This window comes from Myotis nattereri (assembly GCF_964212035.1).
Source record: "Myotis nattereri genome assembly, chromosome: 5".
NCBI lineage: Eukaryota > Metazoa > Chordata > Mammalia > Chiroptera > Vespertilionidae > Myotis > Myotis nattereri.
In genome coordinates, this window is record NC_138080.1 from 51,748,128 (window position 1) to 51,772,883 (window position 24,756).

A 24,756-nucleotide genomic window follows, 5' to 3' on the forward strand; every position below is an offset into this window, starting at 1 on the left:
TATCCCCTTCATTTCTTTCTACATAATAGTTAGATGCTTCTGGTTATATAACTGTTCTCATCTCTCAGACATATAGTGATCCTTGGTAATAAAATCCAGTGTAACCATTGTCTGCAAGTGCTTTAATATTGCCAAATGCTATGTAGCAAAGTTATTATGCAAAAATTTAGCATAAACTAATGGGTTCTATTGCTTACTCATGAATTAGAAGTATTTAAAGTGGCAAAAGTTTACATTTTTATAAGTTCTACACAACGGTGGATTATTCTGAATTATGGCTCATGTTTGTTGAAATATATATCTATCATTTTAAAACCAAAAGTGCAAACCCAATTCTAAAATAAAACAGTATTTTAATTAGCATGCTTTACAAAGAAACTTTCATACTCATATTTACAGTATTTCTTCAGAAGAATGAGGCCTGATTGGAGATATACAGTCGCTGTCCAACATGGCTGCCATTAGCAAGTGATATTGTTGGTGATAAGGGATAGCTTGGATAAGAATAAGGCCTTGAAGTATAAGGAAGCACGCTGGGAGTCCCAGAAGAGAGGGTAGCACTAACAGGGGAAAGACTATTTATTGAGCTGCGACGGAAATTGTAGTCTGTAAATAAATACATGAACAATTATGCTGCACATCTTTATGGATACAAATTTAATTCAAAGAGACAAAGGATTAAAACTATAATCACCATTTAACATAATGTTCTAACATTCAAAATCCTGGCAATACTATATTGCTGGTAAAGACTGTGTCAGTATTCACTGCATGGCAAATCCTGACTGTTTTATCAGTCAGTATTGTGTGTCTTTCACTGACAGTGCTTCAGAGATCTTACTAAAATATATTCTCGGATATCTATTTCTTGGATATCTATTAATTGTTTTGTGTCTTTTTTATCACAAAAAAGCTCTGATTTCTTAAGATAAAAATAGCAAATTCATATTTGCTTCTCTTTTGGAAACTGTATTAGGTATCAAACCAGCAAAAACATTCACCCCTGGACTTAAAACTAACTGTCCAATATTTCATTATTTAAATACTAATATAAACATTTAAATAACTCAACACATCAATTTAATATTAGCATCCTACTGGTACCATAAAACAGTAAAATGAATCATCTTTATAAAATAAACTTCAAAAAACCATTATCAACTTAGAGTATAGAAAAATCCAAAAATTTAACCAAATTTTTTAAAAAACAATTACATTTGAAATATTACTGCTTCACAATAAACATTCATCTTATGCAGCAATAATTTCCTGCTTCATTAATTGTAATGTTTATAGATGTGTGTGAATATTAAAGACCAAATTTGTAAATCCCGTATTTTCCAAAAACTCAACTATGTTCTTTAGTACAGAATAAGCCAGAGGTGTGACAATACTATAAAATGATTATTTATAGAAGTTATGGTGTTTTTAAGAATGAATGAAAAGGAATTAGGTCATTTAATATACAGATAAAAGTTTCTTTCTATATTTCCTGGAACTATATATGAGGCCTAAAACAAATGAGCATTAACTTAATGTTGTCATGGGACTTAATATTTAGCCAACAGGAATGAGATCAACTGCAGAAGAATAAGCTCAAGCAACATCAGAAAGGACCTAGTTAAGAAAAAAAATGGAAAAATAAAAATCAATTAAACATTGGTTTGATTTCCAGCATTATAAAACACTAATTAGAATAATTTTATAACCTTTGTATTTTTATTAATGGTACAAGATTAATAAAAGCAGTTTGTTCCAAGAAGACATAAAGACATTAAAAGCATCCAGTTCAAAATATTCCTAGTATTTTAAAATTGGACAAGGAATTACTTTGATACCAAAGTAGGGTAACTGCAGGTATGACAGAATTCTTCTCTTAAAGGATCCACTTTGCCTGAAGGGTCATGGTATTAAGTATAAACAGAAAGTTAGTGCTCCTATAATTCAAATAAATTGCTTTAGAAAAAGTTCTGGTTCTCTCCTCCTAAAGATAATTACGCCAATACAGTCAAATTCTTTTAAGCCATGTGGCTATGACACAACTAAAAGTTCTTTCAATTTCAATAGACAAGACTAAAGAAGAGCAGGTCTTTAGTAGGAAGGGAAATGTTTCACAGAGAAATCACTTTCACTTTGGGTTTATATCCATTCAAGAGCTAATGCAGCCTATTATTCATGAAATATGGACAGAAGAGATATCTTCAGAGGAAGATTTCACAAACATAGACAGAAAACTGGCTAATGGCATAGTGCTTAGGTCTTAAAATGTGCATTTCTGATAGTACCATACTGTAAGCCTTTAATTTTAAAAATATTCTACTCAACTGTTGTATTCTCACATTTTTAAGGAGACTAAATCAAAATACAAAATTAGAAATTGACACTGATGACTTTATTCATACAGGATAAATAAAGAGAGGAAAATCTTCCCCAAATACTACAAAGATTAGAAAACAAAAAGCTTCGGATATTTATAAGATTTATAAGTATTTCATAAAGTTGTGCAACCCACACCAATATAGAGAATACTTTCATCACTCTAACAGAAACCCAGTACCTATTAGAAGTCACTCCCCATTCCTTCTCCCCCAGTCCCAGCAACCACTAATTTTTCTGTTTCTATAGATATCCTATTCTGGATTTTTCATATAAATTGAACCACACAATTTATGTCATCCTTTTTAACTGGCTTCTTAGTATAAAATGTTTTCAAGGTTCATCCATGTTGTGGTATGTACCAGAACTCCTTTCCTTTTTATATGCAGTGTATGTATACTATACAACATCTTATTTATCCATTAACTAGTCCAGCCGTGGGCAAACTATGGCCCGCGGGCCGGATCCGGCCCGTTTGAAATGAATAAAACTAAAAAAAAAAAAGACCATACCCTTTTATGTAATGATGTTTACTTTGAATTTATAGTAGTTCACACAAACACTCCATCCATGCTTTTGTTCCGGCCCTCCCGTCCAGTTTAAGAACCCATTGTGGCCCTCGAGTCAAAAAGTTTGCCCACCCCTGGCTTATACCATTTTACACTCCCAACACCAGTCTATAAGAGTAAAGCACCTGACATTTTGCTCTATGCAATACATTTCCCATACCTCATATTTTAACATTTATTTCCATTTTGATGGGACATTAAAATTATTTTAATGTTATTTCACCATTTTATTATTTCAATTGCTAATATTCAAATAACCATGATTGAAATAATTCAATAATTTTTCTTCACTGGGCCACTGAATTTCATCTGAAAAACAAAGTGTTTTTTAAATAACACTGTACATACCCAGAAGGTGAAGTACAGCTGGATTCAAACACTGAGTTAAAAAAAAAATTCATCTATATTATAAAATATAAATAACATTTATCATTTATTACTTTGTACTTTCCATCCTAGTACAGAAAATCAAAAGCTGAGTGTAAAGTAGAAGGGAGATTTTTTAGAATTGCTAGTTATTAAGCAACTTAAACCTATGAAATATTTAAAAAGCATTAACTAGAAAATTTTAAGTGATACTTTTGGCTGAAATACATTAGTATGATCAAATTCACTGATTTTTTTATCTCATTTACTTTCCCTATTACAATTATATTTTGACAAAATTTAAAAAGATAATTTTTATCCTCTACTTAATTTTTCCTATCAGACAACTGACAGCAAAGGACAAGAAGTAGGTAAGAAATGGTCGATGTTTTTTGTTTGTTTTTCTTCTAAGAGTAAGCCCAGAGTAGTTTAGGTCAGTCTGTTTTAAGATGATTTAGAGGAGGCTTGGAGTATGCTAATCTTAGTAATGGATGACTGGGTAAGAAAGGAAGTTATTGTCTCTGGTTCCTTATAACGTTCTAGTTGGTTAATTCTCTATTTTTACTAGAGTAATGATATTTTTCAGATTCAAGTTCAGAAAAAATTTCATCTGCTTTTTATTTTAACTAAATGGTTTTTTAAGTTTACATTAAACCATCCCATGTAAGTTTGAAACAGTGATATCTATAGGTTTATTTTTAAGAAACTGATTTTAAATTATCTGAAGATTATAATTTAAGTCTTCAAAAACAAGGGTTTGAAATTCTAAAAAATGCAAACCAATCTATAGTGACAGCAAGCAGATCAGTGGTTGCCTGGGAAAGAGAGGAGGAATGAATTACATTAGGGGTGATGGAAATGTGTTTTACTAATTGTGGTGTCATTTAACAGATGAATATATGTCCAAATTGACCAAAGTATACTTTGTTGTTTTTTTTACGATTTTTTTTTATTGATTTTTAGAAAGAAAAGGGAGAGGGAGAGAGAGAAACATCTGTGTGAGAGCAAAACACTGATGGGCTGCCTCCTGCAGGCTCCCTACCAGGGATCGAGCCCACTCTCACTGGGAACTGAACTGGCCACCCTTCAGTAAATAGGATAACACCCAACCAACTGAGCCAACACCAGCCAGGGAAAGTATGGATATTAAATATGTGCATTTTATTGTATTTCAATTATACCTCAATAAAGTTATAAACAAAGCCAAGTGTTTCTCTTTGAGTTAATTCCAGCGTTTCCCAAACTACATTCCATACAGTTGAAGTACCTCAAAAGAAGAATCCCTTAGCAAAAAAAAAATCTTGGAAAAATTTAGGAAAGATAAGTTTGACAGTTAAACAGATTGCTACCACAATTATTCAATATGCTAATATGCATTATGATTTCCCCAGGGGAGTACACAGTACAGTTTTTCCCAAATTTGTTTGGCCTTAGAAACAGTTATTTCACTGAAGAACTTTATAAATCAGTTTGGCAAGAACTTTGAATAGGAATAATAGATAATACTTTAAAAGCAAAACAAAAATTCTTGAAATATATTAAACAGTGATTACAAACTCAAATACCTTCAGAGGCCAAGATGCAACAAACAAACAAAACTAAAAAAGAACCAAATGGAAAACAGTAGGCATCTAGCTATTTGTACTGAAATTAAGCCTAGTTGCTTTCCTTTCAAAAAGCTGACGAGACCAAACTTTAAATCATATCTAGAGCATCTAGTTTGCTACTTTGTATTAAGAGATTAATTATGTCAAATTTCTTTTAATGCTAGTTTCTATACCACTTGGAAAGACAGTAATAGAACGGCAGAGAAAAAATTATGATCTGAACTGCAACAATCTAGGCTTCTGTAATAGCTCGAAAACTGTAGCTCACTAGAAATAATATCTGGGCAAAAGTGAAAAGAAGATAAAACCCTTAAAAAAAGATAACTCTTTTCAAATTTCATTTCTATAAGTAAAATTAGTCCTCATAATTCAAAATTTCAAATATAAAAACCTATAGGAAAAGGTAAAGGGTGTCCCAAAATTCACGCAAGAAGTAATTTTGATAGAAAACACAGGTTTATAATTAGAAATTGTAGATTTTTTATTGATTCATAAAGTATACAGTATAGGGTTATATATCGAATAGCGTATCAGGTAAATGGCCTCCATGGCTTTGCTGGCACATACGCACTCTTTTGTTGAAATTTTCCATGACCGTTTTGCATAAATGTGGCTGAATTTCGTTGATACAGCGCTCAATTTCCTCCTTCAAGGCGTGGGTGGTCGTGGGCGTGTTGGCATAAACCTTCGACTTCAAAAAACCCCAAAGAAAAAAGTCCAAGGGCGTTAAATTGCATGACTGGGCGGCCAATTCTGATCACCAAAACGGGAAATTACACGACCAAGAAATGACTCATGCAGTAATTGAATTGTTTCTCGGGCTGTATGGCATGTGGCACCGTCTTGTTGAAACCACATGTCGTCCACATCCATATCTTGCAATTTAGGCACAAAAAACTGGATTATCATGTCGCAATAGCAAACACCATTAACTGTTATTGCCTGAGCAGCCGCATTTCAGTCATGGAAAATTTCAAAAAAAAGAATGCGTATGGCCAGCAAAGCCATGAAGGCCATTTACCTGATATGCTATTGCATACATAACCCTATACTATATACTTTATGAATCAATAAAAAGTTTACAATTTTTAATTATTAATCTGTGTTTTCTATCAAAATTACTTCTTGCGTGAATTTTGGGACACCCTTTAGTTCTGGGAATACCATATATTGGAATTTTTATGCTAATATCTATAAAAACAGTTATGTCTAAAGCGTAACAAATATATTTCTTTGAATCTGCAGCATGATATTAATAAAAGCTATTATATGCTGAGCACTTACTATGTGCTAAAAATAACTATACATTATCAACACTATTTAATCCTGACAAGGTAAGTACTATTATTTTACTCTTTAACAGGATTAAGTGAGGCACAGAAGGGTAAAGTAACCTATTCAAGAACACAGAACTAGTTAGTATATGGTTTGCTACCCACACAACCACAACAGTTTTTGTTGTTGTTAATCCTCCCCCGAGGAAATTTTCCCATTGATTTTTAGAAAGAATGGAAGGGAGGGAAAGAGACAAGAGAGAGAAACATCAGTGTGAGAGAGGCACAGCGTATGGTTGCTCCCATATGGGCCCCAACCAGGGCTGGGAATCAAGCCTGCAACCAAGGTATGTGCGCTTGCCCGGAATCAAACCCAGGATCCTTCAGTCCAAAGGATGACGGTTTATCCACTGAGCCAAACCTTCTAGGATCACAACATTCTTTTTGCCTCTACATGTAAAAGGAGTTTAGATAGTAATAATCTTTACTCAAACTATAAGCTACCTGTAATTTCCTATTAAAGCTTATCCTTCTCAGTTCCATGTTGAAAAAACTATACAGTGAATCCTTATAAATATAACTTTTATTCTAAATCCTATCAACAATAACTTTAGATTACTAAATTTGAAAATAATTAAAGTTCTATTTTTGGGTAAGTTTGAGAAATGCTAGATAATCTATACACATAACATACCCATTTCCAACTACATCGACTTTAACATACAATTTACCATCTTGGTGATTTAAAATGTACACTAGGCATGTTAAAAGTTTTGAGAAGACCTGAAATATGGAAACCAGTTTAACTTTTTAAAACTTTGCTTAATGGATTTATAATTAACAAAACTATAATAATAAAAATATTTTGCAAGATTTTATTGGAGAATTTTATTTCTCCTTATAAGAATAATTTAAAATTGGCTTTCTGAAAACTAAATATATCAATTAATATTCCTAAGAGACTTTCTCTTACCTGTTTATTTTCTCCAAATTCTTCTATATAGGTCCAGGCTGAAGAGATTGTGTTCCCTGTCTGTAAGCAGTGAAGACAGAAGAGAATTGAGTCTTTGGATTGATGTTATCCCTATCTTGGGAGTGCATGGAATCCTTGACAATTTTAGTTAAAACTTTTTATCAGTAAATAGGAAAATAAATTTAGAGAAAAGGCAACAAGTGACAAATAGTTATCATTTCTGAAGTTCTGTGAAGATGGAAAAAGACAACAGTATACTGCTATTTGAATGAAAATTATGAGTTAATACATTACCGGAAAGAAACCGTATCTTTCTCTATAAATCAAGTCCTTCTTAGTTTGTTTTTCTAAGAACTACCATACTAATAAAATAAAGGATTTTAAAAACAAATGAAATTACCTAGTTTCTGTAAGCAGATAGCCAAATAATCTAAATGAATTTGATAAATATCAGTACCTTTTCCTTCGGCCTTAAAAAGAGATGGATGGCCGAAACCGGTTTGGCTCAGTGGATAGAGCATCGGCCTGCGGACTGAAAGGTCTCAGGTTCGATTCCGGTCAAGGGCATGTACCTGGGTTGCGGGCACATCCCCAGTAGGAGATGTGCAGGAGGCAGCTGATCGATGTTTCTCTCTCATCGATGTTTCTAACTCTCTATCTCTCTCCCTTCCTTTCTGTAAAAAATCAATAAAATATATTTTAAAAAAAAAGGAGAGATGGATGGATGGCCAAAGTAACACTAAACTTAAAAAACATTTTTCTTTTTAACAGTTAAACTTTATTTACTTGAAGCCTAATTTAACAATATATAGTACAACTCTGGACAGTCATCCATTTTAGGCATTCATCTCTTTATGTGCCTTAAAGCTTTCTAGTAGAAATGTATATCCAGTCTATACTGAGAAACTATGCCTAAAAATATGAACAAATGAAAAATATTTGATAATCCACAGAAAAGTGTAGATTTTTTTAAACAGTCATCTTAAAATTGTAACTCAGTAGAAAAAAGTCACAATATTCTTTATTTTTACATGATCAAATAGGCAACTAACTAATCAATCCTCCCAGTAAGAACTTGAAAATGTAGACTATTATAAAAGCAAAAATATCTACCCGAAAGCATTGAGAATGACCTAGGCAGTAAAGAATTATGGGATTGAGGTCCTAAACAAAGAAGAAAACTCAGAGAAATATGCACATCTTTTGAAGGAGTATTTCCCCTAGAAGGACTGGCAAATTCTGAAGAGGGATCTTAGAGGCAAGAAAAGATGACAGTAAAAAGATTTAACATATGTGTAATTGGAGTACCATATAAAGGAGAATGGGACAAAAGTAATAACTGAAAACAGAATAACTTAGAACTTTCTAAAACATGTGAAAAACATTGATCTATAGATTTTAGAAGTAGTGAAAAGTCCCAATTAAGATAAAAACTAAGAAAGTACACGTAAGTCCATCATAGTAACATTTCTGAAAATCACAGATAAAAAAAAATATTAAAAGTAGCAGAGAAAAAAAAATAGTTTATGTTCAAAGGAATAATAAGTAAATATCAGCTGACTACTCAACAGAAATAAAGGAAGCCAGAAGAAAATTAGTGGAAGTATAACCTCGAAGGGCTAAAGGAAAATAACTGCTTATCAAGTAAAAATACCATTTCAAAAAGCAGGTAAATTAAAGAAATATTCAGGCAAATTATACTGAGGTTATTTGTCATAAACATATCCAAAGGAAAATAAAAATTAATGTCTTTTGGCCAGAATAAAGAAACAATCATAGTGGAAGCTTGGAAGTGTAGGAGGAATAGAGAGCAAAGGAAATTATAAATATGTAAATAGTAAGTGAGTATAAATGTGTATTAACTAAAAACTATTATCATTCTATATAGTATCTGATGGAGAAAAACACGTATCACCTGCCATGTTGACACATATGCCTTCCAGTGGCAATGCTTATCCAAGTGCAAACCTAAAATCCCAAAGCTACCTTGTTAACAAGATTATGTTCATAAGCTCTTTGTAACTTATAATGATTCATTTAGGATTCAATCAGATGTCCTATGTTCACATTATACTAGAATGGTCTGGTTTACAAGTTTGATGGGGACAAAACTGTTTCTGAAAAAGAGGTAAAACACGGGGGGGGGGGGGGGAAATCCCATCTCAGTGTATTTTAATTGTTAGAAAAATAACTTGCCAATAATGTCCCACATGATCACCGTGTGTTATCAAATGTTTAACATAAGACAAAGGTCAGTTTTTCATTGGAATTATGTGAAGGTAGAGAGAATAGTAGTTAAGAGCACACCTCTTAGCTAACTGGGGTTCCTGGGCAAATTAATCTACTGAAGCCTCAGTTTCTTTATTTGTTAAAAAAAAAAAGTATAGACATTAAAATAATATTCATCTCTGATATCATCAGGATAAAGTATTAGATAAAGGCATTTAGCACAATGCCTAACATATTAGTGCTCAAAGAATCTTAATTATTATGGTAGTAATAATATTTATTGTTAATTATTGGAAACTCCAATGTTTTGGCTTTGTTTTCTGAATACTATTCTTCAGTACTTATATGGCACATTTTAAAATAAAAAAGGCAGTGTTGTGGGCCTTTTACACAATTTTAACTAAGTACATGTAATTACCCTATGAAATAAATAGTTAATATTCCCATTTTACAGATGAAGAAACTGAAGTACAGGAAGGTTAAAGTAACTTTTCCAAGTAAGTAATAAAGCTGGGATGTGAATGCAGGAATTCTGAGTGTATGTGCTGTACTAAATATCTTTTTGCTGAAATTATTTCTAAAATGCAATATTCTAGTTCCTGACCCTCTCATCTCAAATTAGGTCAGATCATCTAATTATACATTTTCATAACACCCTGTACACTTCAGTGTTTATCTGAACTATAACTAATAATAGTCTTCCTCAATAGAATGTATACTCTATGAAAGTAGCAACTGTGTCTGATTCACTACAGCGATCCTCTGGACTGTATACACAGCAATATTCAGTATTTGTTAATTAACTTATATAGAACATGGGGAAAAAGTAGATTTATCATTGTTCATATGGAAAATAATACAAAAATTAATAAATAATACAAGAATAAGCTCTGTGTTTTATGTACTGGAAACCTACTTTCGTTCCACTCTGCATTAACAAGGATTAACAATCAGCCAGCTGCCAGTTAATAACTAACAATGAGAACAGAAAGACTAAAGGAGTAAATAATAAACAAAAGAGTCATGAGAATAATGCCAAAAACAAACTTCCTTAAATAACATTTTCAAAAAGCAATTTTTCAGAGGACTCCAGAATAACAAGACTAATATAATATACTCCAAAAGGTGTAAGGAAGATAATTCTGAATTTTAAGAGTCTAATACAAAACCTTTTCTTCTCCCATGCATTTATTTAACAACATAAACATATTTAAAATAAATCATAAAAAGTTAAAGTTTTGCTTAGTAGTAGTTTAAAAGCTTACATGGTCTGGGTTATATAAAAGCATAATTTACCTCCCTGAAACTTTCCTCAATTACACTAAATTCCAAAAACCCTGGAGCTTCATATTAGTCTTTTTTCCATGTGCCAACTCTTCAAACATCTGAAGATAGCAATCATATTCCCCCTGTAAATATTAGTAAGTACAGGTTAAACATCCCCAAATACTTCAGTTGTTCACTGTCCTACTTCATATTACAGTTTCCAAGTCCTCCATAGTTGTCAAGGTTTAATTAAACCCTGATGCCCAAAGCAAACATAATCTTAGACAACCTTGGCCAGGTAGCACATCTGCTTGGAGCATGGTCCCTTACACCAAAAAAGATTGCACATTTACTTCCCAGTCAGGGCACATACCTGATCCCCTGGTCAAAGCTCATACAGAGGCAACCGATCAATGTTTCTCTCTCACATCAATGTCTGTGTCCGTCCCTCTCTCTCTCCCTTCTTCTCTCTCTAAAAATAAAGTAAAAAAAAAAAAAAAATTCCAGATATATACTCTAAGCAGAACAAAATTTAGTCTGAATACTACATAACTTCTTTTGCATTTAATTATTAAAATATGAGAATCTCTAGAGTAGAATGACTCAATCTGGCTTTGATATCCTAGATTCATTTCAATGCAAAAACTGAAAAATTTTGAGTCTACTATTAAATAAATCATAAGAAATGAAGAAAAAATCATGGCTACCTCATCGTATTTGTAAATACCCCTCAGAAGCTAAGAGAATACTTTCACAGGGTAATTCTACTCTTGTTTAGTATCTCCTCTTTCCCTCTAGTGCATAAGACAAAAGAAATAACTTTCCAATGCTCTGTCATTACTATTTCTATGTTTGACATACCTATAGTTCATACCAAGGAATCCCTCAAGGGACTCTTGATCATTCAAGGAAACAATTTGTGATCTTTCAAGGAAACAAATGTAGAAATATAATATACACAGGTGAGACTCATTTAAATTAATTAACATTTCCCTGCTTGAATTATTTAACTCTTGCTTTTGGTAAAAATTATAACTATACAGTTCAGAATACAATTTTAAACCTTTTTTCCAAAGATTCATAATGACTCACTTGGAGCCTTATAATTCTGTGCCCAAAATAATCCAATACTTTCATAAATCAACTACAGATTTGATCATCATTGGACCAAAAATTAATATAGCAGAGGCAAAAAGAAAAGCCCCACACATATATGACACATATACTGCAAATTGATTTGTTTACCCCATAATATAACCAGCAAACAAGCAGACTAGTACAGACAGTCCTCGGGTTACATCGGACTAGACGTTGTGTCGTGGTTATCGCCATCTCCCATTTATTTATAAAAAAAAAATTTCCGTCATTTCGACATATATGCTTTATGATTTTGTTATTTATTTACCACAAGTAAAGATCAGGAATTGTTATCTTTCTTTTAAATTTTTTTTACTGTTTCACTTCATTACTGCTGTGTATGTGCGCTCCATGTGAGTGACATAGGTGCTTATGTAGGGGGGTTCCGACTTACGGCGAAAATCACGTTATGTCGCGCCGTAGAAACGGATCTCTGACGTAACCCGAGGACCTACTGTATAGTGCTGAAACAAAGGCAACAAGAAAAAAGTTAACGACCTTGCAGTCATAATTATAACACTCTATCTAGAAAATAGAATTATGAAGGTTTTAAAAAAGTGAAGTATCTCTAGTAATAATATCCTTAGAAAAATAGTAAAAGAAAATCAAAAGCTAAAGAAAAAGTGAAGGTCACCCTGGCTGGGTGGCTCAAACGATTGGGGAATTATCCTGTACATCAAAAAGTTGTGGGTTTAATTCCAGTCAGGGCTAATACCTAAATTGCGGGTTTAATCCCAGTCAGGGCATATAGGGAGGCAACTGATTGATGTTTTTCACCCTCTCTTTCCCCCCCTCTCTTAAGTTAATAAAAATATATCCTCAAGAGGGAATTAAAAAAGAGAGAGAGAAGAAAAAGTGAAGGTCAACTAGATATCTATTAAAGAAGCTGGAGTTGTACATAACAGTTTACATTTTTTATTTATTCAAGTGTCAGAGTGTCAATAGAATTAATTTTTTTGTATAAAAATCAAGCTATACCGTTTAAACACACAACAAAAGAGGGATTTCAGAGTAAATTCACCAAAATATCAGGCATTATAGATTGATGTTTCTAATGATTGCATTCCTATATACTTTTTAACCAAAGTCATAGATACAATTATAGTATACACTAGAGGCCCAGTGCACGGAATTCATGTACTGGTGGAGGGTGTGGCCTGCAGGGATCAGCCTGCTGTGGGAGCGCTGCTCATCCCGGTTAGCTGAGCAGCAATCCCACTACTGCACTGAGTGTCTGCCCACTGGTCCACCAGTTGTTCTGGTCATTCCACCATTCGGTCGCTGAGCTTTTATTATATAGGATCATTATCAGTGTTGTATACAGATTATATTTACTGAATCACAGCAATTCAAGAAGGTATATAGCTAGTCAAATAAATCACTTTCATAAAATATGTATTGTGCATATAGAAGTCTATATACAGGCCATTTTTAATAGCTCAAATATCACTTGCCATGAGATAAATAATGGCACACAAGTAACTAATATATGTTTAGCCAAATACTACAAATTTAAGGAACAAGAAAAACCAAGTAGTTAGTAATATTCTGGTTATTTAAAGCTTCTAATTAGTTAAGGAAACTAAAGCTTATTTTTGTTTGTTTTAAATCACCAAGGGAAGTTCATCATTCTTGGAGGGATTGCACTACCAGGTCTTAAAGGATGTATTACTCCAGGATATATAATGTAACTGAAATTAGCTAATAAAGAGTAGACTCTATATTTAATTTTAACCAAAAGGCACAGAAGCAACTGACATGGGGTAATTTTAAAGTGGTTAAAGTATAGACAATCACTTGAATAAATTTCATCGCAGTAAAACCTATTTTCCAAAACAACTTCTGTCTCCATTTACTAGTTCATTCACTAAATTATACTGCTGTAGTATAAGCGATCACTGTCTACTGAAGTAGGAAGCAGAGATAAAGGCGTAATAGGCTGAAGGCTACGTGCAGCTTCTCACAGAGACTTTACCGATTCTAAACCCCCCAAAATAAGCAAACCAAAAGAAAGAAAAATCAATACAACACTGAAATTCTATTCATAGCCAGGCTAAAAAATATATTTAGGTGACACCATGTGGCAAAATTATGAATTGCTACTGATGTATAAGAATGGAACATACAAGGCAAATTTTATTGTGACATTAACTCAAAAGGGGAATTTTACAAAGCATTATTTTCTAAAATATTAAATGACAAAATCAGATGTTATATTTATAAATTAATAAAGCAGTAGCAACTGTTAAAACTGTTGTATTAATAAGAACAAGTATTTTAGAAAAGTATTTTAGAAAAGTATTAGCTAAAGATGTTGAAAAAATTATAATAGAGAATCAAGCATGATTAAACAAATGCATAAAAGTAAATGAAATCACATGGTCACTTTAGCCAGTTAATAACAGCTATGGAAAAATACTGGTCAGATGATATGTTTTAATATACATCATTTTCCTAGATTCTCTGTTATAAAAAGAAAATTAATTTCAAAAGTTTTAAGTAATTAAGTTTTATAAAATCTTGATTTTGATTACAATTAACAAATTCAGGTAAGAAAATAACAAAAAGCAATTACATGTGCATACAAATAATGTGCATACAAATAAAACAGGTGACTGACTGAACCTTTTATTTTTTAATCCAATTGTTCTGCTGTAGACAGATATAAGCTTTGAATTGTATAAAGTAAGGAATATTAAATTGAGAGTTAATTCATGCAGAAGTAGCTCTTAATTTTCAACTATTTGAACTTAAGTATGTATCTTGGTAGACAAAAAAAATTCAAGTATTATTTTTGGTCCTTCATAAGATTTTTAACCATATTTTAAACAAAATCATTAATTGGGAGGATAAGAGAGTACTTAAGTTCACCAAATAAAACCCTCATATTTAAAGGCACTGAGGTCCACAAAGAGTAAATGATTCATTTGCCATTCCAAGGTCACAGTTCGTTGGTGGCTGAGACTGTAGGTTATTGTACTTCTACTTGATTACTCATTAATCTCCTATATAATAAAAGACTAATAAGCAAATCAACCGAACGGCGGAACGACCAGTTGCTATGATGTGCAATGATCACCAGGGGGCAGATGCTCAAAGCAGAGATGGCCCCTGGTGGTCAGTGAGCTCCCACAAGGGGAGCGCCACTCAGCCAGAAGCCAGGCTCAGTGGCGGGAGCCTCTCTCGCCTCCACGGCAGCGCTAAGGATGTCCAACTGCTGTGGGGAGTGGGCCTAAGCCATCAGTCGGACATCGCCCAAGGGTTCCCAGACTGCAAGAGTATGCAGGCCAGGCTGAGGGCCCCCCTCCCGCAAGCACACAGACTTCGTGCACCAGGTTTCTAGTATTAAATAAGCTGCTTCTCTCACAGTACTAATCTATAATAATAAAAGGGTAATATGCTAATTAGACCGGACGTCATTCCAGACATCCTGCTGGATAAAGCCGGGGCCAGAGGGAAGCCCAGGGAAGGAAGGCCTACTCTTGCACAAATTTCGTGCATTGGGCCTCTAGTTCCATAATAACTATACTATGTTAATACAAGTGTTAGTAGGAGAAAAATTATAAGGAATACCACATGATGGCCTGTTAAAAAAAATATTTAAATTTCAAGAGGAATAGAAGTATATTTTCATAAATACTGGGCCCTCATGGAGGGTCAAAGACACATAGTTGAGTTAATGGAAATTTCGTCTCACCACTTGATCATATGGAAACAAAGTAAAGTATAAAATGTTGATGCTGATGCTACTTCTTATTTATCTAAGTGAATTTTAAAGCAGACTTAGCAAATTTTGTTCTTTAATATATCAGTCTGAAATACTATCATGATAGTCAAATCTGTAATTAAAACTGGAAAGGAAAGAATAACTTTCTAAAACTATCATTTTTCTTCTAATAATTTGTAATTAATTTTTTCATTATAATACAGTACCATATATGGTACCTAGCTTAAGAGTCTCCTAAAATTATTTCTTAAATTTGAAAAAAACCCAAACACTGAAAGTTTCTCTTTATTTCAAAGCAATTTATTGGCAAATTTCTAAAATCAAAATTTGATTTTTTGTATTTCTGCCCATCAATCTGGAAATAATGACAGCTCATAAGATAAAAGCACCTTATTTTTCACATTAAAACTTCTCAGAATACTACTCCTTCATCCTGCTGTCTTCTATTTTGCAACTTTCAACCAAGTTATAAGTGATAACAGAAATCAAAATCGAATTTAAGTATTAAAAAATAGAACAAATAGTGATTATCATACTTGGTAAATACTTTACCACTCACTGTCCAGAAAAAAGTAAAGATTCTAATAATGTATGTAATTACAAAGTCAAATATGAGAAGCAATATGCACGTCAGCCATAAAATGAATATTGAAAAAATAAAATACAGGAAAATATTAAAAAGATGAATATTCACACATAAAATGGTCGACACAAACCAGAATAGATTAATCTAGAAAAAAAAAGTACTTGCTCAGAGGAAAAGCAAGTAATATCAACATAGTTGTAATAAAAAAAATACAGTACTTGCAAAGTTTTAAAAAGCAGAACTGCTGAAATTTCAATTAACTAAAGTCTACTTACTATTTCAATTATTAAAATCTAACTAAAATTACCAAAACAAACATTATATAGAACTCTGCCATTAACCCACCACCATGCTGTTTTTCTAAATGTTCGCTTATGTGGTGTCTCTCTCTGACCATAAACTCTTCTTACCATTTACAACACAGATCAGGTGTGAGGTGTGCCCTTTCTTTGTACTCCCAAAATACCCTATGCTTGCCTTCTTCAGTAGACTGTGACTCCGCAAGAGCAAAAACAATGTTTTATTTATCTTTAGCTACAGACTGCTTAGGAAGTACACTTAGCACAGGAAAGGCATTCAAAAAGATTTGTTCTTTCATTAAACTTCATCAGTCATGGCCAAAGCAATAGAATACTCAGATTAAATTAAATCAATGGCATAAACTGGTTTGTAACAAGATGCTCTTCATCCCTGTCTTAAAACTTTAGGTGGTCATACAAGTAAAAAAACAAAACAACAACAAAAACCCTACTTCATCAGTATTACAAACATAGAAACAAGAAAATAAATGCCTTGCCTGAATGAGTTGTTAATAAATATCTCTCAAGGTGAATTATCAATACACACTGAGGTGACCTCCCTCCTTCCAGTAAGTATTCTCCAAGACTTTCTTCTTCAAAATTATAACTCTCCAGAGCTTTTCTTTACCTCCTTGATTTTGCTTATTCCAGTCCTAGATGATGAATAATCCTCCAGGAGAAAGTAGTGGCAATAATGGAAGGCCCCAATTCAAAACAGAGGCAAAATTTTAAGAATAGCATAATTATTCACACTCATAGTCTGATCTATTATTAAAGATACAGTATTTTGAAACAGAAGTCTTATTTTAAAAGATGATATTAAATGACCCAAGAAGTCTCCATACATCAAATATTTGGTATAGAGCTATCTATCTCCTATGCCCCAACTCTGTATTCCACCCATTAAATTCAATGAGTATCCCACTTATTACAAGTTCCTAAATATAACCAGGTAACACAACTTCTTATCCTATGGGTTGAGGTTAGGGAGGTTATTCTCTGACAGTATGAGGATGAAGATAGTCTCTAACTTTGAAGTAAAAGAAAAATGAGGGTTCAATTTTGGCATTAATTCCAGCTTTCCTCCTATTTAAGGGCATTTTGCTTAAAATCGAGCTCACTTTAAATGGGAACAAAAAAAAAACACCCCAAAATATTTTAAAAATTAATGTTAAGGGACTATATAACAAGTGTTTCTGGGATTCTGGTAAGAGCACTAAATGGTCACTAAAAGTAAACTCTCAGATTTCTAGTACTCATTTAGATGCCTAGTGCCCCTTTAAAGAACTTCTATTTTCCTCATAACACTAATGAGAGTCTTAATTTAACTAAATAAAGTCTACTTTTTTTCAAGCTTGAAAAATGAACATGGTAATGCCAAAACAAAGTGAAAATTAAAAGTCTAGTCTTAAAGACCTCTGAAATAAAAACTAAATTAACAAAGATCAAGGTAAGATTAAATAATAATGTTCAAAATAGCATCAAACTAAAAAAAATAGCATCAAGTTGAAAGAATTAATAGAAGTATATTAAAGTAATTACTACACTGAAAGAGATCATCTTAAAATAGTTAAATTCACTAACTAGAAAATTATATTCAAATTATTTAATAAAATAGAGCCAAAGGTTATTTAATGAACTCTATTTGAGGGACTCCACAACAAATCAATAACCTCTCAAGATCTTAGAAAAATCTAAGGCTTGAAACATGTAAATATTTAGCAGGATAGCAGTAACAAACACAACACCCCTTCCCCTCTAAGAATACAACACTACCACCATGATCTCAACCCTGAATCATCCAATTAAACCCTGCAAACTTTATCTAAAGGAAACTTCATGTAAAAACGCATCAACTTTTTAAAAGCCCAGACACTCAATTAATAGAAGGGAAAATCACATCAGATCATGACCACAATGACATTAACTCTATCCTTAACCTGCCATGTGGCATCACATAATCTCCTGGCTGTCTACAGCACCTGACATGACTTAAATGACAACTGAAAGGCTGACATTTGTTTTTCGATCATAAATTCCTAGACCCCTGATCTCTGACTCTTCCACATTCTGAATTCCCTCTCTCCTTCTCCTCAGTTGCCTCTAAGGATTTTTCTGTTGCTGTCTGTAGACAAGGCCTCAGGCCTTGTATACTGCATCCAAGCAAGCCCGTAGAGTTTAATTGAAAATTTTGGCTTATATTTATTTGGCTTAGCTCTTTTTTCTGATGGTGAATAGAAACTGAAAAAATATATAAAACACAAATTGTTCCAGTTTTTATTATAAGAAGCTTTAATATGAAGTTGATAAAATCTGAAATAGATGACTATAAAGCAAACTGCCTGTGCCCTCTAAGGATTTCATTTATTTAAGTTTATTTTATTCCTGATTAACATAATCAAGCAGGGAATACTGTACCTGAACAGGGGTTTTCTTTGGGAACTAAAAGCTATAACAAGTTAACTATGGCCCTAGTACTCAAGTAAAAAAAAAAAAAAAATCATTTTAATATTAAATTAAAAGCTGATGAAAAACTTCCTGTTTCATTTAACATCTGATCTTCTTTATGGGAGAACCAGATGGAGAAACCATGTCTAAACAAAAAAATCTAACATAAAATAAACTAAGGAGACTATGTTTTAAGAATCACATTTAAGTTAAATTTGTAAGGGAAATAAGTGAGGATAGAAATAAATTATATTTGCTACCCACCTAATTTTATATTTAACTTTGTCTTTATTAAAAGAAAAATGGAAGGTTTCTATTATGTACATTGATGGAAACCATACCTAATAATTTATTAACTTAAATGACTAAAATTACCAAATATTTCCAAAATAATAACTAAGGACAGTACTGAAAAGTTTCTTTGAAGGGAACTCTACCTTCAGTCCTAAAGTTATGACCAGATCTCCGAATCAGAATCTCCTAAAAATATTCATAATACCATGGGGAGTGGCTATAATGGATAAGTAAATCTAAATAACATGTAAAAATTACTTTCTCTTTTGGTAATGTTTTTCTTTTATTATCTTAAATTTAAGGATATCAATTTTAATTGGATATAAGCTTCAGTAATACAATTCTGCAATCATATGACAAATCAATTTTAAACTTAGCGAGTTTGACTACTACAATAAAAAAACACAATTATAATCCTTAGTTTGTAATCTTTCCTTTTTATAGTTGATTTTCAAGAAACTACTATTCTTCTAATAAATATTATTTGGGGCACAAAGTCATCACCAACTGAAATATATAGCTGCAATTTGAAAAATGAGACAAACTGGTAGGAAGTGGGTAGCTAACAAAACACCAAAAAACAGAAAGTAGGAAAATACCAGAGCAGTATTACATCTCTTCCTTCACAATGCCAAATATTTAGTTAACATATGGCCCAAAGTCTTTCTCTTTTTATGTCAGAGGGAAAAATGTGCTGAAGACGTAACAAGGTTTGTGGGAGGCACATTCCACATAAGAGTGTGAACACCCTTGCCCTGACCGGTTTGGCTCAGTGGATAGAGCGTCGGCCTGCGGACTCAAGGGTCACAGGTTTGATTCTGGTCAAGGGCATGTACCTTGGTTGTGGGCACATCCCCAGTGGGGGGGGGGGGGTGTGCAGGAGGCAGCTGATCGATGTTTCTCTCTCATCGATGTTTCTAACTCTCTACCCCTCTCCCTTCCTCTCTGTAAAAAATCAATAAAATATATATTTTTTTAAAAAAGTGTGAACACCCAATCATCATGCTTATGAACTACAAAAGGATAGTTAAGTTTTTCTTAACTATCCCTCAAATGTTTTAGAGAAAGTTACTTTTTTCAAAGCCTGAAATTAATGGTCATAAACATCTAGTAATGCTTTTTGTCTTTCATGAGTAATTTCCAGATTGGTGAGCATAAGGCTGTGTCTACAAATGACCCATCTGAAATGCCTGATTTTACCAACTTCCTACCCCTACCCTCAAAAAAGATTACTGGGTAGGCTTTACCAAAGAAAGTGGTTTAAGTAACAAACCCTGTAACTTATATGGAAATTATTTCAAATTAGGATCAGTCATTGCAAAACAAACTAATGAAACAGAATCATAAACTCTAAAGTAAATACGTAATGTTTTAAAAAACTAAATAGCCCTGGCCGGTGTGGCTCACTCAGTTGGTTGAGCATCCTCCCATGCACCAACAGGTCTCCATTTCCATTCCCGGTCAGGGCACATGCCAGGGTTGCTGGCTTGATTCTCGGTAAGGGGTGTGCAGAAGACAACCAATGGATGTTTCTCTCTCACACCAATGTTTCTCTCTCTCCCTCTTACTTCTTCTCTCTCTAAAATCAATAAAAACATATTTTAAAAAATAAATAAGCTAAACACAGGAAGTCTCTATAGGAGGAGTCTCAACGAAATTTACCACAAATTCATAAAACTGAGGTAAAATTTATGTTAAATACTCACCCCTAATGTTGAATTCAAAATAAATGAATTTATAAATAATCTATAATATCCCATATTCTACAATATTATTTAAAGTATTTTTAAACTTACCCAAATGAAGTAATGTAAACTGGGCTGCCAGTTCCTTTGCATCTTCTAACGTAGTACAGAGTTTGTCTGGCATGAAGTAACTCTGGGATCCATTTGCAATAGCAGGAATAACGATTTTATATACCAAGAGTACTTTGCCATCTTGACTTGTTGTTGAATATAAATAATATTCTGGTGGTGCCCAATTATTTTTGTTGCAGTAATAATCCAAATGCATTACTGCAGAATTGAAATGATTTGATTTTAAAGAATACATACTAATTGGAGTAAGCTTTGTTCCAGGAAAAAATGGGTAAGTGCATCTATCAATTTCAGAGGGGCCTGGGCTATGCTGACCATTGAGACGAGCTGGAAGAGCTGGTGGCTTTCCTAGAGTTTTTGGATGGCTCTCTTCTTTGTTAGCAAACACAATCAAGTTTTCAGAATTGGGGCTAATCTGACCATTAAGATGCTGTCTCCAAGTATTTTCTTTATTTACTGGTTTTGCCAGTGTTACCTCAATACTTGCTCCATCAATGCACTTCCCATTCATAACAGACATAGCAGCCACTGCATCTTCTCGGTTGAAAAAATGAACAAAAGCGTAATCTCTAAGTTTCTTTACTCGTTCAACTGCACCAGGTTTGAATTTATTGAATTCTGCTTTAATTGTTTCCTCTGCAGTTGAGATCATTAAATTTCTAACATAGAGAACTTTAACTCTCTGCATGGTTTCCTCATCAACCTCTTTCTCTGGGTCAGCCCAATCTACTTGAATGGTATGGCCCCATAGTTGGAATGTTCCTACAAAAAAGAATAAGTTAATATGAAGACAATTAAAACACAAGTCAAATACTGTTAAGTAAATCTGTTTCTCCAAAGAAGTGGAAACTCAAATACATATCAATATATTTGGTTAAGTATTATAGTTTCCCACTCACGTGAAAATTTACTAGGGCAAACCAAATCAGAATTTATGGTGAAATTAATTTTAAGACTAAACAAACAAATATACTTCAAAGAAAGATCATTAAAAGAATTAGACATTGTCTTTTGAATTTTTAATAAGCAACAATTAACTTATAAATATATCATCCATTAATCAGTAAATTATAAATATTTATTTCATATAAACAACTTCTTCATTTACTTACTAACTTAATCCTTATTCCTCTAAAGGCATTATGTATTTTCATAATATTGATCTATAATGTACTGTCATTTTTAATATTTACAATAGAGGGAATATGGAAAAATAACCTTTAAAAGGACAGGCTTACCTGGAATTAGTTTTCTCCGGGCCATAGCAGCAGCTCTGTGAGATTCATATTCAACAAATGCAAAACCACGATTTTTAGTCTTATCAGTCGCACTTGGATAAACAATGACATCTACAACTCCTTCTGTAACTTTCTTCATTTCATCCAAAATTTCTTCTTTTTTCTTTTCCTTGGGAATAGCTCCAATAAATAATCTGCAATTATCCAAGCTTACACATACACCAATAAACTTCCCTGGTCGAATCTCATAATTATTAAGAATTCTGATGGCTAACTGCGCTTCTTCTTTTGTAGTGTACATCACAAAAGCGTAACCTCGATTTTCACCACTAAATTCCATCATAAGTCGAAATTCATATATCTTCCCAGCTCTTTCAAATACAGGGACTAACTCATCTTCATACATATCACGAGGTATTTTTCCTACAAAAACTTCACAGCCTCTAGGTGGAGGTGGACCTTCCCAACCTGAAAGACAAAAATAAATACAGATAAATTTTAATAAGGTATTTATATTCACTATTCATTCATTCATTGCATAAATGCAGAGAGCCTTCTTTGTATCATGCACTATTCTAGGCGCTGGGGGATCTAAGACTGAAAAAAACAGAACCACCTTCCCTCGCGAAGCATATATTCCATACAGAAAGAAGACTGAGTAGCAAGTGCTATAAAAATACAGCCACAGAAGGGTTAGTTTTTGTAGTCAGGTAAATCTTGTCTGATAACATGAAGTTTGAGCAGACACCTCAATGAAATGAGGGGATGAGCTCTGAGGATATATCAGGAAGAAGAAAAAGCAAGTGCTTTGTATATTAGAACTCAGAACACACAAGCTATATGGCTAACATGTACTTGAGGGAGGAGTAAAGTGGTAAGTAATGTGGTCATCAATGTAACTAAAGGCCAAGATTTCATTTTAAGTCTGATAGGAAGTTAATTGGAGGGTTTTGAGCAAAGAAAATGCATTGGCTCTTAGTAGAACAACAAAACATTATATCTAAGTAGAGGCTCAGTGCACGAAATTCGTTTACTGGGGGGAGGAGGGGTCTATCAGCCCAGCCTGCATCCTCTCGCAGGCCCAGAGTCCTCAGGGGATGTCCAACTGAAAGCTTAGGCCCGCTCCCCAGAGTCAGATATCCTTAGTGCTGCTGGGGAGGGCGGGAGAGGTTCCCACCACCACAGCTGCACTCACCAGCCGTAAGCCCAGCTCTGGCTGAGCGGCACTCCCCCTGTGGGAGTGCACTGACTACCAGGGGGGCAGCTCCTGCATTAAGCATCTGTCCCCTGGTGGTCAGTGTGGATCATAGCAACCGGTCGTTCCGCTGTTCAGTCAATTTGTATATTAGCCTTTTATTATATAGGATTATGTTTGCATCTGATTTGCATCTAGTGTAGACACCACTCCTCCCTCTACTCACTGGTCTTTCAAATTCCTACCAAAGACCTCCCCTTTAATTTCTAGAGTATCCTTTTCCGCACTGACTCAATCCTGACTTCTTTCTAAACCAACCTATTCTTTCTCAACTGCTTCTTTTTATATATATATAATTGAATTTTTACAGAGAGGAAGGGACAGGGATAGAGAGTTAGAAACATCAATGAGAGAGAAACATCAATCAGCTGCCTCCTGCACACTCCCCACTGGGGATGTGCCTGAAACCAAGGTACATGCCCTTGATAGGAATCAAACCTGGGACCCTTCAGTCCGCAGGCTGACGCTCTATCCACTGAGCCAAACCAGTTAGGGCTCAACTGCTTCTTAATCCAAAAGAATTGAAAACTGTAATGGTAAAATATGCCTAACATAAAATCTACCTTTTCCCTAACATTAAAAATTATTGCTGCCCTAGCCAGTTTGGCTCAATGGATAGAGCCTGTGGACTGAAGGGTGAAGGGTGCATACCTTGATTGCAGGCTCTATCCCCAGCCCTGGTCAGGACACATCCAGGAGTCAACCAATCGTCATTTCTCTCTGTGTGTCTCTTCCCTTCCCTTCCACTCTCTCTAAAATATCATTGGAAAAATATCCTCGGGTGAGGAGTAACAAAAAATTATTGCTAAAGTCTAAAAGCTGTTACAAAAAATAGAGCTACTGTTTGGGATACTTGTAAAGATATATACATAATGAAAATGACTACACTAAAGCTTCGATTTTTTTTAACATAAACAAATCCACACCTGGAGGAGGACCACCAAATTTCCTTTGCCCATTTTCTTGAACCATGTTGTAACCAGTCTTTTCCATCAGAGCAAGTAACGCTGCTTCATTCTGTGTACCAGTTCGGACTTTACTGCATCCATTTGTTCCATCTATATTTTCTTCATTCATGGCTGCAGTTCCTAAAACAAAGTATTAAAAAACAGTGATTATGACATGGAGCATCAGGAATCTATGAAACATTACTTTGGGATGCAAGAAGTCAAGGATAGTTATGGCTGCTACATTTGGTGACCACTGTAGGCCTGCCCCCCAAAGTTCTCTACAATGGAAACTGGAAACTTCTTTTAATGTCAATCAAGCAGTACCTTTACAAGGCCTAAGATACA

The 24,756-nt window shown here is 33.7% G+C and overlaps 1 protein-coding gene across 2 annotated transcripts; it reads right to left on the reverse strand.

Moving 5' to 3' along the window:
- Positions 1 to 406: 406 nt before the first annotated feature.
- Positions 407 to 24,538, reverse strand: RBM46 (RNA binding motif protein 46; the record flags this gene model as incomplete). 2 transcript variants are annotated; one of them, XM_081092286.1, is made up of 4 exons in its annotated part: positions 407 to 606; positions 20,948 to 21,730; positions 22,207 to 22,674; positions 24,388 to 24,538. In XM_081092286.1, the coding sequence occupies 4 exons, from the start codon at positions 24,536 to 24,538 to the stop codon at positions 407 to 409; spliced, it is 1,602 nt and encodes a 533-aa protein (XP_080948412.1). The 2 variants fall into 2 exon arrangements, with proteins under 2 accessions (XP_080948412.1, XP_080948413.1); XM_081092287.1 differs by lacking the exon at positions 407 to 606 and adding an exon at positions 7,170 to 7,225.
- Positions 24,539 to 24,756: the final 218 nt, after the last annotated feature.